The 15,400-nt window shown below is 39.0% G+C and overlaps 1 protein-coding gene across 1 annotated transcript; it reads left to right on the forward strand.

Moving 5' to 3' along the window:
• Positions 1-4,381: 4,381 nt before the first annotated feature.
• On the forward strand, positions 4,382-12,390 carry CLEC1B (C-type lectin domain family 1 member B). The gene is given in 7 exon segments (XM_042945785.1): positions 4,382-4,411; positions 4,413-4,575; positions 5,178-5,276; positions 6,534-6,653; positions 6,810-6,961; positions 9,881-9,987; positions 12,032-12,390. Coding segments are annotated over 7 exon segments (816 nt in total). The 3' UTR covers positions 12,177-12,390.
• The last annotated feature ends 3,010 nt before the right edge of the window (positions 12,391-15,400 follow it).

A 15,400-nucleotide genomic window follows, 5' to 3' on the forward strand; every position in this document is an offset into this window, starting at 1 on the left:
TCCATAAGAGCACGACTGTTGTATGTTTTGCTCACCACGTTATCCCGGAAAATAGAATGCTATACACATACAGAGATCAATAAATATATATTTAAATAATTGATTAGTTACCCCTGCTGGATACGTTTAGTAGTGATTTTAATAGGATACCTTATATCCCAATATATTGTGACACGAACCCTCAGTTCGAATATGCTTGATCACTTTGCTTTCTTGGATCACGCCATACTCACTCATACTTCCATAGCTTTTAGATGTTTGCCCTGCCCGACAAAAGTATTCCTTTCCTTTCTCTTTGCCTTTGCTTCAAATCTTAACTCAAGAGGCTTACGGATTCCATTTGATTCTTATTTACCTTTTCAGATACTTTGTGGGCATGTGCGTGATAAACTTCTCAGTGTGACAGTTGATATTTGACACATTTCCCTTTATTTTCTCTACTGTCTAACAAAAGGCTTTGCCACGGCTGTTGTCTGATAGCTATGCATTATGTAGTTCATTAATTTTTAATAAAGCACTGCACTTTTCAGTCCACATATTTAAGCTTGCTAAAACGAAAGAAAATACTAATAATGTTTTTTTTTTTCATGACAGGAAATCCTAGCCTTTTCCAAAGATAAACAGTATTTGGTGTATTTGTAGAAAGCTAGTAAGTCAGAGGTGAACCAACAATCTTAATGCGGAAGACTTAAAGGAACAGGATATCACCAATAAATGTACTAGGGGTTAGTGAAAAGGTGACGTGCCTTAAGAAGTCTGTAAAAAAGATACCACCAGCTGCAAAATTTTCCCTTCCTTTATTTGTTTTCAGTTTAAAGACATCATTATTGCATTCATAATAGTCAACGTGATTTTCCTTTGGTCTTCCTCTCATACATATCCACTAGCCCTCATTATATATTAAACAATTTTATCCACAATGTGATGAATTCAACTGATTTCCTATCGAATCTTATACCTTGTCATTGTGATTCTAGTGTCTTTTACTCATTCTTCAGCTATAAACTGAAATGGAGTCTGGACAATACTTAAATGTGGAAGACTTTATAACTTGGGAAAGAACTTGGGAACCAGGAAAAGATACTTGGGAACCAGGAAATGATACTGCTTTTTACAAGAAGTGTGAACATAGAAAAGTCCCCATGTTCCTTAACTTTCTCTTTCTACACATGCAATATCAGGATGAAAATACCCTTTCATTCACTTACCAAATATCTATTGGATGGTAACTCTATGCCAGTCACTATTTTAGAGCCAAGGAATACATTCTTTGGGGATACATGACAAAAATGCCTCCCTGTGTGTGTGAGTGCGTGTGGGGGGTGGGGGGGTGGGGGGGTGGTCAGAGAATGATAAGTGTAATGGAAAAAAAGTGAAACAAGAAAGAGGGAAAGGAATGTGGGCTGGTGTATATTGGAGTTAGGAAAGTTGTTCTACAGACTAATGAACAAAGGTTAGATAGCTAAAACCTAAGACTGCTCCACAAAGACTAGGACAATGACTTTCCCCGTGGATATTCACTCCCAATTTCAGTGTCCAAGACAGTTTACAAATTTGCTTTAAAATAAAAAAAGGTAACTTATGGAAAAGTGCCTCTTAATCTCCAAAATAGTAAACAAATAAAAAAAATTATTTGTAATTCAAACTTATCACAATATTCGCAGTAGAAGACTTTTTTAGTTTTACTCTACTAAGACAAGAAAACAGGAACAATAAAATATAAAAACAGAAATAACGTGTCAATGACAGGTCTTGTAGGGTGATTAGCAAAGGGGCACCTGGCTGCATCAGTGGGTAGAGCATGCAACTTTTAATCTCAGGGTCCTGAGTTTGAGCCTCACGTTGGGGATAAAGTTTACTCAAAAATGAGAGCGCGCACGCGCAATCTTGCAAAGTCTTTGGATTTTGGAAAAGGAAAAAGAAAAGTGTGTTATCTCTATCTCTTTTTCCTGCAGTTCTCTGTTTAATTTGCTGAGTAACTCAGCTTGTATTTATAGGCTATGTAGAGGAAGAAAATAGAATTAAGACTAATGTTATCAAGGGCTCCTTTGACCCTGAGAAACTGTACTTACCCAGCATGTTTACACCCTCCAAGCCACGTTAGAGTGATACAAATAAAGGCAAATATATTTTTATGCAACATAGATCTGGACCTAAGACCCTCAGCTTTTGGCTAGTGTTATCAACGATAAAAAAAAAAAAAAGAAGAAAGAAAAAGAAAAAAAGAAAAGAAAAGAAAAGAAAAAAGTTGTTTTACAATCATTAAAAGGAAAACAAAAACCAAAGAAAGTCCAGAGGCTGAGCTATAGGAAAGGAATATCACCTGAGGCTTACATTTCAGCTTTCCTATTTCTGGTGTTAAATGTACAGTTTTAAGCATTCGTGAATCAGGAAGTAAGCCCAACATATTCTTGGCAATTTCCAAGAAGAATAAACGCGATATTTTTATATCTCAAGCAATTACCCAAGACCTAGAGAATGTAGAAACCACAAAAAAACAAGCTGATTGTAATGTTTCATACTTCCTGAAAATTTCTGCTAATTGAACAAGAAAACGTTTACAATAATTACAAAGGCTTTCGAATGCTTACGAACCTTACATTTACATATTTGATTTAATTTAACTGTAAATTTTCAGAAGTTACTTATTGGGCTACTAAGACCAGAGCAAAGTTTTGCAAAAAATGTGTCATTTGAACTCACTCTCCTCCATTCTTTTCTCTCTGTCACTATGTCACAATTATTTTTCAGTGTCTCTGCATATTTTGGGGGGAGGGAGAAAGCTGATGTAAGGCAGTGACAGAAAGAACACAGAACAGAGGAGTGAAGGTGGAGGGAAAGCCTCAGGAATGGTGTGTGAATAAAGGCAGCAGAAGAAGAGAAGGAGGGTCTGAGTAATTCCTGGGCAATGCCTCCCATGTTGTTTTGGTTATTCTTTACCTCACTTTTAAAATTAGGTGAGGTGTGTAAGGAAAGAAATTTTAAAATGAAAGATTATTTTAAGTGAATTTGACAAAGAATTCAGAGGGAAGGAGGTAACAGAAAGGGAAAAAGAAATAGGTACAAGATGTCCCCAAGGGAAAATTAGTAAACAAAATACTTGCCATGAGATCTTATGTAATTACTGTATTGAAAAGTAAAGTCTGACACTCAGCTAACTAGAGAAAAAATAAAAATAAGATTATTTATAAGATTAATGCCTAGAAGTTACTTAGAAGAAGGGAAGCTTTTCTGGCCATGAAGTTTTAACTGTACATATATTATTATTATATATATAAATAATTATTATTTATATTATATTTTTATATAATTATTTATATTATATTTAGATATAAGTATTATTTATATTATATTTATATGTAAGTATTATTTATATTATATGTATGTTTGTATAGTATATTTATATATATTTATATTATTATTATTTATATATATACTTATATATGTCTGCTATAAAACTATATAAAAGCTACCCTAATGACAAAATAGCGTCCTCACTAATATTCTTACATTAGCACAGCAACTAGCTTTCTCTGGTTGTTCTTACAACTCCTTTCAGTGTGAGCCACAATAACAACCTGAAAACCCATTTTATACAGTTAAATGCGTGGAAACACATATCACACTCTGATGTGCAGGGCACTAGGAAACTGTCCCTTCCACAAACAGCTCTTCATCGAAGCACCACCATACCTGTAATTACACAATTCCACTTAATGATGATTTGCCCCTTGCTGGAAGTTCATTTTAAAGTGAAAACCTTTGAAAGACAGTGCCTACATCCCCGACTCGGCTTTATTTCACTTTATTTGGTGGGTTTTCTCTGATGCCTAAACCCAAGCAGTATGAAGCCTGCTTCCTGCAGAGTCCTCAAAGTTTTGAAAAATATAATTTGTGGAAGATGCACGCATTTGGATGAATTGTAGGCTATAGTTAGAAATGCTGCCCTCTAACACAAGACCCTGAAACGTCTCATACAGCTCATATTAGATCAAATTATGTTAGACTTTCTCCTCACCATGGAGGAGTCTATGTATCTGCTCGTGTTTTGCCCAGGAAATTTTCATCACAAAGCGGTTCATTTCGACAACATGATTTGGGCTCCACTAAGGCAAAGATGAGGCATGAACTTTTGTTCTTTGAAAGGATACACGTAAGGAGATGTTCCTTCATTCAGGGCTGAAGATAAAGAAAACAGGAAGCAAATGCCATATCTCCTCCTTCACGGCAAGTTATTATTTTTATGTTTTTACGTTCAAGGTCCTTGTATCTCTGAACAGCTAGGAAAAGGCTTCCTGGGAGAAAAAATATCCAAAAAAAAAAAAAAAAAAACCCAAACCCAAACCAAAACAAAACAAAACAACCATGTCCCCCAACTCCTATGGCTCCTCCTTACCAGAGAGAGGAGGATCTCTCTCACTGAAATCACCAACACTGAAATCGTTAAGAGTGGACATTACAAGTTTGCAAAGTCATTGGACCCTAAGCTCACTCGTAGTCCAAGGGAAGCCATGCAGGATGAAGACGGATATGTCACTTTAAATATTAAAGGTCGAAAACCGGCTCTCACCTCAGGTAAGAGTGCCCGGAGCCAGCAACTTGGAAATTAATTGTTGAAATCGGTCAGTCGGAGTTTCCCTTCTCTGCTAGGGGTAGCACGTGTCGTTTCATTTTCCTGATGACCTTCCTTCTCTTCAGAATTTGACTAATACCTACGTAGGCTCAGACAGACTTATTTAGAATATCAGCGATAGAAGATAAAAGCAGGGAACGTTACCCTAAGGTTTACACAGTTTCTTGCTGGGAGGAATCAAAATCAAGGGATAAGGGGAAAGAATGTTTTCTAACCTCATTTTCGAAGATGTCAACCAATGGGTATGATTCTCCAGCTCTGGCTTATAAAAGCCATCATTTAGGGGGGTGGGTACAAAACACAACGAAGACCAGGAAACAAAACCCTTAATCGTCGTTTCTGACTCAGAGTCGAAATCCATTGGAAAAAGATGGGTGCGTGGCATGGGGAATGGGTTATGCTCGCTATTGATGATCACCAAAAGAACACTAGCAAGATTTGGCAATGAATCTGTTTATATCACTCAGATAACCTTGAGAGAGCAAGGGCAGAGGTGACACTGCCACATAGCTCGCCCCCTAACATCTTTATTGTGTGCCCACAGTTGACTCTGCTTCCTCACCTTTGTGGCGTGTGATGGCTTTGATTCTGCTGACCTTGTGCGTGGGGTTAGTTATTGGGCTGGTGGCTTTGTGGATGATGTGTAAGTATTGACTCATTGGGAAGGAGTTGACCTGGCGAAAGCAACACCTGAGGGTCCGGGTGGATGCCCCTGAACCAAATTGTCACTGTCTTGTTACTATTTCAATCATCTTCTACATGGCTGCCAAGAAATTCTCAATTTCGACTTCCGACTTTTTCCTTCTGTTTATGATCACTTTGCTGATTTATTAATTACAATCCTTTTCAAGAATTTTAAACTGGTCTTGGAGATCCCGCTCGGTTTAGATCCCCACGATCTTTTCAAGTTTTTTTTCTCCCTGTCTCCCATATCCCACGCCCCGACCAACATGGGGCTTTCTCAGTTTCCCCGCCTGAGAGTTTGCTCCCTCTAGTCCCTCCTCCTAAAAGCCCTCCTTCCCATTGTGTTTAATGAATGTGTTTATTTTCAGTCAGAAACAATTTGTGTCCCACACACAAAAAATTATCATTTTTTTCTTTTTAGAAGTCTAAAAGCCCTTCTTTTTATAAATCTAAAAGCCCATGATGTAGCTGTTGCTGGTTTGTGTACCTGTTTATTTTTCATAAGATATTGTAGAATCTTTCATTTGTCGTCTTTTTTTTTTTAGAAAATGTGTAGTGTTAAAAATATTTTGAAATGTTTTATTTATTTTTGTGAAAGAGAGACAATGCGTGGGGGAGGAACAGAGAGAGAGAGGGACAGAGGATCTGAAGCAGGCTCTCTACTGACAGCAGAGTCCCACGCAAGGGGCTCGAACTCACAGACCATGAGATCATGACCGGAGCCAAAGCCTGAAGCTCAACCGATGGAGCCCCTCAAGCGCCCCTCCTGTGACATCTTTTATTCACCCGAATATCACAATATTTTGAGCACAACCAGAAATCAATAATGTATTTTTTAAATCAAAAGAGATTTTGGTATGACGTGAAAAACAAAGTAACGTGCCATCCACCTTTGAAATCTGCTTAGCAACCTGCATTCAAGCAAATCTCAAAACATGCACCTCATTTGATCAGGGCATTTTCTTACTTTGCGATGGTCTCCTTCATATAACTCAACTTCTTTTGGATGACCACCAGGTGTCAGTTTTGCGCAGTTCTTAATTTGTTCTGGGTCCCCTTCCCCCCTTTTCCCCAGACCCTTTGCAGTCCTCGTTTATTCATGTGTATCCAGTAACCACTCAGTTTGACAATTCTACTGAAAGTAGAGTTCATTGAAAGGTCTCTGCATCACCGTTATTATCCTGATGACAAATTATTACCCAATGTTTACATCCAGCTGCCACAGAGCGAAACTACCTACAAGTGGAGAACAAAAATTTCTCAGGCACTCTGCACCGGTTGGCACAGCAGTTCTGCCAGTATTTAATAAAACAATCCGAACAAAAGAGCGGCGCCAGTAAGTATGGTTTTGTAACCTCTTCCTCTCCGCACCCCCTCCGGAGTATTTCTGTGATGTTATCCGTAGGGAATCTGGAGATCTGCAAGAAACATTGAATATAGGGAAAAAGGAAAAGTAGAAAGTAAAGATTCCTATGCTGGGTTTCTCCTTAAGGCCATAAATGCAGCCCATGTGACCGAAACTGGAGATACTACGGCGATAGTTGCTATGGATTTTTCAGGCACAACTTGACGTGGGAAGAGAGTAAGCAGTACTGTGTTAACATGAACGCCACTTTGCTGAAGATCACCAGCCAGAAAGTTCTGGTAAGGAGATTCTTCTGTCAAATATTTTGGAGTCATGCAGAGCAAAATTGTAAGTGAAGCATTTGATTTTATGCACACAACGCACACACACACACACACGTTTCTCGAGTCTTACAGTTTGTACTAATCTGCGAACCTTATCAAGCCCAGTAGAAATGACCACAGCTGAGACTAAAAAGTGTGAAAATGAACTAATGAGACTTCGAATTCTGGTCTTACTCCTGTGACAAGTCATTTAAGCTTTCTCAGCTTTCTTAACTCCATTTACTAATTCACAGAAGAATCTGAAAGTATAAAGAAACTCAGCAGCTCAATATCACTGTAAAATATAAATAACAATGTCATCTCAGTAGTACATGGCTCCCCAGGTCCTGCTAAGTTGTTGAACAGTTGAACTTGAACAAACCATGATACAAACTCCACCTTTCCACAGGCTCTTCGGTAGGATGGGGAACAATCTCATTTACGAAACACACAGGATTTCAGTTGAAATTTTTCTGCAAAACGCGTTGCCTCTTCCACATTTTCCTCTTTGACAGCTTCTAACAAAGGCTCTATTTTTTTTTAATGGTTATTTATTTTTGACAGAGAGAGACAGGGCATGAGCGGGGGAGGGGCAGAGAGAGGGAGACACAGAATCGAAAGCAGGCTCCAGGCTCTGAGCTGTCAGCACAGAGCCGGACGCGGGGCTCGAACTCACAGACTGCGAGATCATGACCTGAGCCGAAGTCGGACGCTCAACTGACTGAGCCACCCCAAAGGCTCTATTTTCAAGCGAACTATGTTCACATCCACTCATGCACTCTCTCTTTATTATTTAGTATAGCTTTTCTCTTCTTCGTGAATCCTGGAAGCAAACCAGAAACCGTGCCTTAGAGTCTCCCTTCCACCAAATAATAGGTTATTTTTTTTAATTTTTAAGCAATACGTTTATTAAAACATTTTTTAATTTTTTAAAAATATTTTGAGAGAGAGAGAGAGAGAGAGATTGAAAGAGAGAGAGCTAGCAGGGGAGGGGCAGTGAGAGAGGGAGAGAGAGCGTCACCAGCAGGCTCCACTCTGTCAGTGCAGAGCCTGATGCGGGGCTCGAACACATGATCATGACCTGAGTTAAAACCAAGAGTCAGGCGCTTCACTGGCTGAGTCACCCAGGTGCCCCTGAAACGTTTTTTAAAAGGCATAAAGTATTTATGGTATCCATCCTACACCTTCTATTATGGTAAGTATCATATTCTGTATATTAAACATGACCGCAAGTATAAGTTCGAATACAAGATCAGGATTTGGGTTGTGTGCAGAGATCAAACCAAATGCAAATGCTCAAGCCAGTCATAGTCTACAAAACTGCCATAGTTGATCAGTAAAACTGACTTCTACTTTCCTGAGCTGGAGTCCACAGAACTGGACCAGACATGAGGAGAACATTCCACTGACACGCATGCTCCTTTGTGTGTGCTGCTTCATCTACTAACTCTTGTCGTGGACTGAAACTCAGAGACGGCATTTGGATAAATACATTAATTTTCTTTCCAATCTGGCAAAAGAAGAGAGTGCCCGAAAACCTCGACTTCAACAGCCAGAGATTAATTGGAGACATGGAAACATGTCTTGAATCTTGCTACCCTAAGCTGATGCCAGATTGGAGATTTACGAATGAAAGAGGAAGCAATGTCATTTTTGAGAAACAAAGAACAGTTGAACGGCAGGTGGACTATACTTGGTAGAGTGAAGTATACAATGTGGGTGTATTTTAGCGAAAAAAACAGGGGGTTAACAGAAAGGTGAGTTATGCCTGAAGCTTTAAAAAATAAGCAGTTAAAGGTGACTTTCAGACACTATCTCTTATGGAATGCCAGTCTGTGTCTCACATCTGTCAAAAAGCTCAAGTCACTTTTTATTTATCAAGAATGCATTCTCACCTGTTTTTTCTGAGAGGTATGAGCGTATATGAACATTTGACTCCTTTTAATTTTGTTACCCATAGATTGATTGATTGATTGATCCATCAATTCCACAAATATTCACTGAAACTAGTCCAGAATCTGAACCTACGCAGTTAACAAAACTTCCAGAAGTCCCTAACCTTGGGGAGCTTATATTCTAATTGGGGCAATAGGCAATGACCCATAACGTATAGTGGGTAGTGTTCATTCCTAGGCAGAGAAAGGTAAATTAGAGGGCGCCTGGATGGATCAGTTGGTTAAACATCTGATTTCGGCTCAGTTCATGGGTTCGAGCCCCGTGTTAGGCTCTGCACTGACAGCTCGAAGCCTGCTTCAGATTCTCTGTCTCCCTCTCTCTGCCCCTCCCCTGCTTGTGAGCTCTCGCAAAATAAATAAATAAACATTAAAAAAAAAAAAGAAGGCAAATTAGATAAAGCAGATGCTGTTTGTAATCCCTTTGAGAAAGACCTCATATAACTTCCTTTTACTCAATCAACTGAAACAAATTAATACTTCCATATGTAAATTTTGTAGGCTACTACAAAACTAAGCTAAGCAATGAAACCAAAGCAAGTAGAGGTTAAACCTAGGGAATAATAGTTTCGCCAGCAATATATTTCTTTTTTATGTTTCTTCTCCAGTTGTTTGCCGTTATCTTATTTAAGAGCCATATTTGGTACTCTATTTGAAGTGGTAATAATAGACTCTAGTCTTCTGTCAGTGAAAGATAAACACAGAGGAGGTTAGAATATCTGCTTTTTGTGAACATTTCTTCCCTGTATTCTACAAGCAATTTTTCTTTCTGGAACAAGCGAACTTGGCACAATTCTAAACACCAAATAAAATTAATATTAATATTGACGTGTAATCTAATTTATTGTTGTTGTTCAGGGTCTTATCAAGAAGCTTTGTCTTTACATCATTACAAGACCTGTGAAAGCATGCTGACCGTTCTATTTATTTGTGTTTGCAATAGGAATACATGAAGTCTAGGACTGGATTCATTCGTTGGGTTGGATTGTCCCGCAAGAACACTAATGAGGTCTGGAGGTGGGAAGATGGTTCAGTGCCCTCCAAAGATGTGTAAGTCACTGGACTTTTGGAATACAACTAACAAATTTTATTCCTGAGAACCTTTGCTCTCTTGATGACAAGTTACTTAAAAGTTGGGAGGTGGCTTGGGGCGCCTGGGTGGCTCAATCGCTTGAGCGTCGGACTTGGGCTCAGGTCACGATCTCGCGGTCTGCGAGTTCGAGCCCCGCATCGGGCTCTGTGCTGACAGCTCAGAGCCTGGAGCCTACTTCGGATTCCGTGACTCCGTCTCTCTCTTCCCCTGCCCCACTTGTGCCCTCTCTCTCTCTCTCTCTCAAAAATAAATAAACATTAAAAAAGTGAAAAAAAGAAAGTTGGGAGGTGGCTCTGTACCCTTCTGTGTGCTACATAAGCAGTAGCTGAGTCACTGACACCCGAGTCCTAATAAGTGACCACTGGTAATAAGACAGTTCTACCTTCCTTACTCTCCCATGCCTCTGCTCTTTATCTGTGTCACAACCAACCTCTACTTCCAATATTTTTCCCCATTCATTTCTACCCTCAAATTTACCGTTGTGATATTTGCATGTGTGTGTGTGCGTGTGAATGTATTTAACGTGATCTGATTCTCTTCACATATTTTTCGAACAAAATTATCATTATTGTTGTTTTGTGGTTGGAAGTGATTACTCTGAGGATTCTTTGGACTTTTCAGCATCATTTTACCTACTCTTTCACGCCAGGGTTCTCCAAGAATCAGGCACATCGTTTACAAGGTGGTTCCAATGTTCGTATCATAAGGCTCCATCCTTCTACAGACAAGCCAGGCAAAGGAGCCAATTGCATTAATAGTTAATATGGCTTTCCAGTTTCCAACCTCAAGATTTTTGCTCATTTTGTATGTCAAAACTCTGTCTTTCCAGTTAAAATGTAAACCATATAACTAAAACTTGTACAATCTGGTCGTTACTAAAATTTGCAATTAATTGATTCAACAGATCCTAAGTATTTACTGTGGGGATGAGCAAAGGATACTGCAGGTACAAGCAAATTTCTTCATAGGTCTTGAGCTTTAGCTCCTGTCATTTTCTGCCTCATTCCCAATACTCTAGGCAAACGGGTGAACCCTCTGTGCTTTCAACAAGCTCAACTTGTTTTGTTGTCTCAGGGCTTTTGGATTTACTGTTTTCTTCTGGAATGTTCCACCTCCAGAACTCCATGGTGGGCTCCCCCTTGTGACTCACATATCTGTTTAAACCTCACTTCCTCAATGAGGTCAACTTCAATTACTGAAACTAAATTAGCCCCACATCCACTCGAGTCTGTTATCACATCGTTTCATTTCTTTGTAACTCTTACCACTCCCTGAAATTTTTTATTTGTTGGCTTCTTACCAATATCCTCTTACATTTAATGTAAGTTCCCTGATAGAAAGGACCGTGTCCTTGTTGACTCTATCATCGGCACATAAAACAGCTTTGGCACATGGTAGGTATCCTACAGATGTTTGGCAAACCAATTAGATGTATACATTCTTTGTTCTCTTGTCACGAGCAGTGTGGCAGGGAATAAAGACAAGGTAAGGCAATCACGGTAGAGTGTGCTTAGCCTTATATCTGCTACCTTGTAACATAAATCCTCATTTAAAAAAAAAGTCTAATCAACTTCCTTTTTCTTGAGCTCCTTCCCATTTTGTGCAGCTACTTGTCCTACGGGGTTCTTCTAACTCCTCTCTGTTGCTCTAAATCCTATCCTTCCTTCAAGACAGAGCTAAAGCATGCTCTTCTATGAAAAGATGAAAAGATAAAGCCTTCTCCATAGTTTTAGATCCCATCCATATCCGTCTCTTTCTCTGGACTCTAATGGTGCTTACTGCTCACTTACTACTTAATCGATGCTGTTTGAAATCGCTACGGAGCTCCTCAGCTGTGCATACTTTATACTCCGGAGCAGAGTGAAAATTTCTCAATGATCTGAATGTGTGTTTTCATTTTTTTTTTCCACTTTGTGCCACAAAGTACTTGCATGCAGTGTTTGATCGTTGATTGTTGACATCGTTTTTCACGGGAACTCATTCTCCCTTTTCCATTCACAGGTTTGAGCTTTCTGGAAATGGAGGAGACAGTATGAATTGTGCCTATTTTTATAATGGGAAAATTTACCCCACCTTCTGTAATGACAAACATTACTTAATGTGTGAGAGGAAGGCAGGCTTGACAAAGGTGGACACACTCCTGTAATGCAAAGAGATGGGAAGGATATCACAGACAGGTGCTTGATTGTACAGTGACAGATCTGGATGAAGGACTTCCTGGACATAAAATTGTTTATTTTTTTCCCTTCATCCCCCTTGGAGTCATCTTTATATTATCTTTTCTACCAACCCCGCTTCATTCCTCCTTTATCTATCCCTTCATACTAAGGGATAACTTAATCCCTTCTTTATACCTCCGGAAGCCAGTCTGTGAGTTGATCATTTGTTCTCAGTTGTTCTGTTTCCATGGGTTTTCTTTCTTCTTGTCTTCTCCTCATAATTATGTCAACCCAGTATGATTCACTGCATCTTCAGACGCAAACAAAAAAACACTTTAAATTGGAATGAGAACGGCTAGGCTTTCATCAACCGAAGCTGTGCAAGATATCTACGTTTGAAAGACAACATAAGGTAGTGGAAAGAAAACTGAACTTGGACTCCGTAGAACAATGTAGATGATGACTTAACTAAAGTACAACCATGGACCAAATAGTAGTGTGGCCCCCTTAACGTTCATTTTCTCATACTTCAAATAGAATAGCATCCATTATCTCACGCTCGCACAACCTAAGAAAAGGTCAGGGTACTAGCTAGATCGATAACTCCATGAAGGCAAACACCATGACTTTCCTATACGCCCAGCATTAAGCACGGCTCCTTGTGGCTCACGGGAAGCAAAAAAATAGTCACTTGTCATCGCGTGAAAAGCACCACAATCTGTAAAACATCACAGAATTACAATTTGGATTCTGAGTCTGCTTTGGTCAGACTCAACCTCTGTAATTTTCTGTGCAAGGAAAATAAAAGTTTCTTTGCAAGAAGACTGATGGGGTTTAAAAATAAGAAAATGCTTCCTTAACAAGGCCCGTAGGCACGTAGACAAAACGGCAAGTAAAAATGTTTTATCTCTTCCTGACAGTTCTATGCTTGTTTTTTGCTGAATAACTCCTGAAGTATTTATAGATACGTGGGGAGGCACCCTTTCACGGGATAACAGGCAAACATTGCATTTCTTTCCCACAGCTTCCTTGAAGCCACTCTTTCTTCTCACATTGGTGGTAATAAAATTTGTGAATGGGATTCTCAAACATCTCAACTGAGAGGTTTGTTAAACCATGCAGATGTGCAAACACAAATACTCAAGCTTCTCAGTTGGAAGGCTGAGAAGACGCTGAGTCCTGTGCTTTTAAGAAGCACTCCGGCTCGATTCTGCTACAAGTAGTTTTTAATACATTGTGAGAAAAACTACATTAGAACTTCCTCCCTGTGTGGCTTTTGGTAAGTTACTCTCAGTTTCCTCATGGGTAAAATGGTTTTAATATTATTACTTTACTCACAGGTAATGGGATCATCTGATATGATATATACAACATTGAGCAGAGTACCAAACATGTAATAAATACTCAACAAATAGGTATTATTTTATACCTTTGTGCTCTAATACCCAAAGACCCTTGGATCTTTATCTTGTCTTAGACTATCGGTAAACAAGCAGATTTTGGAGAGACAGGAAAAATAACACAAATACCTCAGGTTTCGCTTCCACTTCAAATGTCTTGAAATTATGGTCTTGGGGGCAGAGTATCATTATGTTACTGTTTTTATTTGCTGATTCAGAGAAATGGAATAGGAACTAATATTTGAGAAAATCATCCAGAAATCAACCATATCTCTGGACTTTAGTGTTTTATCACCCGCAAATGGAAAAAAAAAAAACCACATATATTTATACATCACTATGGCACAAGTAAATTTCAAAGAATAATATGATATCTTAGGTCCCGGAAAAAATGCAATTAAAAAATGTAAACCAATCAAACTGTGCCTACAAATATTCTTTTTTCTGGTCCTCAAATCAAAATAATCTTATACATGAAATCAGAATAGCACAGATTTTAATAGCACAGGCTCTGTGATCAGAGCACTTAATTTCAAATACTGACTTCCACTTGGTAAATAGTTTGATTTCTCTGCGCTTCAATTTACAACGAAGTTACACTGTGCTAATGACAGTGCCTGTTTCATAGAGCTGTTCTGAGAATCAAAATAATTCACATAAAAGCCTTTTGAAACACTACTTGGAAAGTCATGAATAATCAGTAAAAGGTGGTATGATTAAAAACATCAAAAGCGATACAAGTAACCTATTAATTCTTTATCGGGAGAGCCCAGTGTTTCCCCTAAAGAAATTTATCAGAGCATATACTGTGTTACAGAAAACTAGATCTTTCTAAGCTTGATATTTAGTCCTGATAAAATGTGAGCACACCTGGAAATTAATGACAACTCATTGAACTTCCTGTTCCTGTGCTCCTGACATTAGTCTTAATGCACGTTTGGTATGCTTATGGCTTCTTCCTCTTCTTCTCTTCAAGATAGAAATCACTACATTAAAAAGGCTACAGAGTTAAGTGACATTGTTTTTCAGATCAGAATCTCAAGTCACATGAAAACCATTAGAAGTATTCAGAGAATTTGCTGGATAGTCTCCCTTTACCTCTTGAGATCCTCTCGGCCCCACCCTGTGTCTTGGGAGGCAGAACTCAAATAACCAGCATTATTTGGGGAAACTTGCCGCTGGCTTCCAGTTAATTTAGCTATTGGGAGGTCCTAGCAGTGATCAAAGGTTGAAATGAGACAGTGGTCAAGGTATTCAGTCCCTGGGTCTTCCCTACCATGACATGGTTTGGCAAAGGAAAGGCTGTAAGTTCAATATCTTAGGCCATGTCCCCTATCAAACAAGTCATGGAGTTCAAACACCCTCCCCTTAACTCCTCAGGCCTAGGGGTGATAACAGTATCCCAATGCATATCTCACCACCTTTTTTGGGTCCATTAATCCTTCCCCCAACAGTGCCCTTATTCAATGCCCTTAGATCACTCCCTGAATATGCCATTTGTTTTCTTCTGTTACAGAGACCAATGATTGACGCAGGGAGACACTGAAACAAAAGGGAACATTGCAATTTTGCAGATTGTTGAGATTTGCAAACTATACATTACTAAGACATGACCTTTGGCCATACGGACAGATGGCCAATATGTGAATGGTGATTAAAGTACCAAGTTTCTTAATACCAATGCTATAGTCACAGGATGTGACAGAAATGGCCACCTATCCACTAAATAACTCATGCTTCCCATTTAGAGTAACATTGTCATAAAAATTTCCCTGGCCAGGCAAAAATCACATTTATCAGGCCCAGCCTTT

Source organism: Panthera leo, chromosome B4 (assembly GCF_018350215.1).
Source record: "Panthera leo isolate Ple1 chromosome B4, P.leo_Ple1_pat1.1, whole genome shotgun sequence".
Lineage (NCBI taxonomy): Eukaryota > Metazoa > Chordata > Mammalia > Carnivora > Felidae > Panthera > Panthera leo.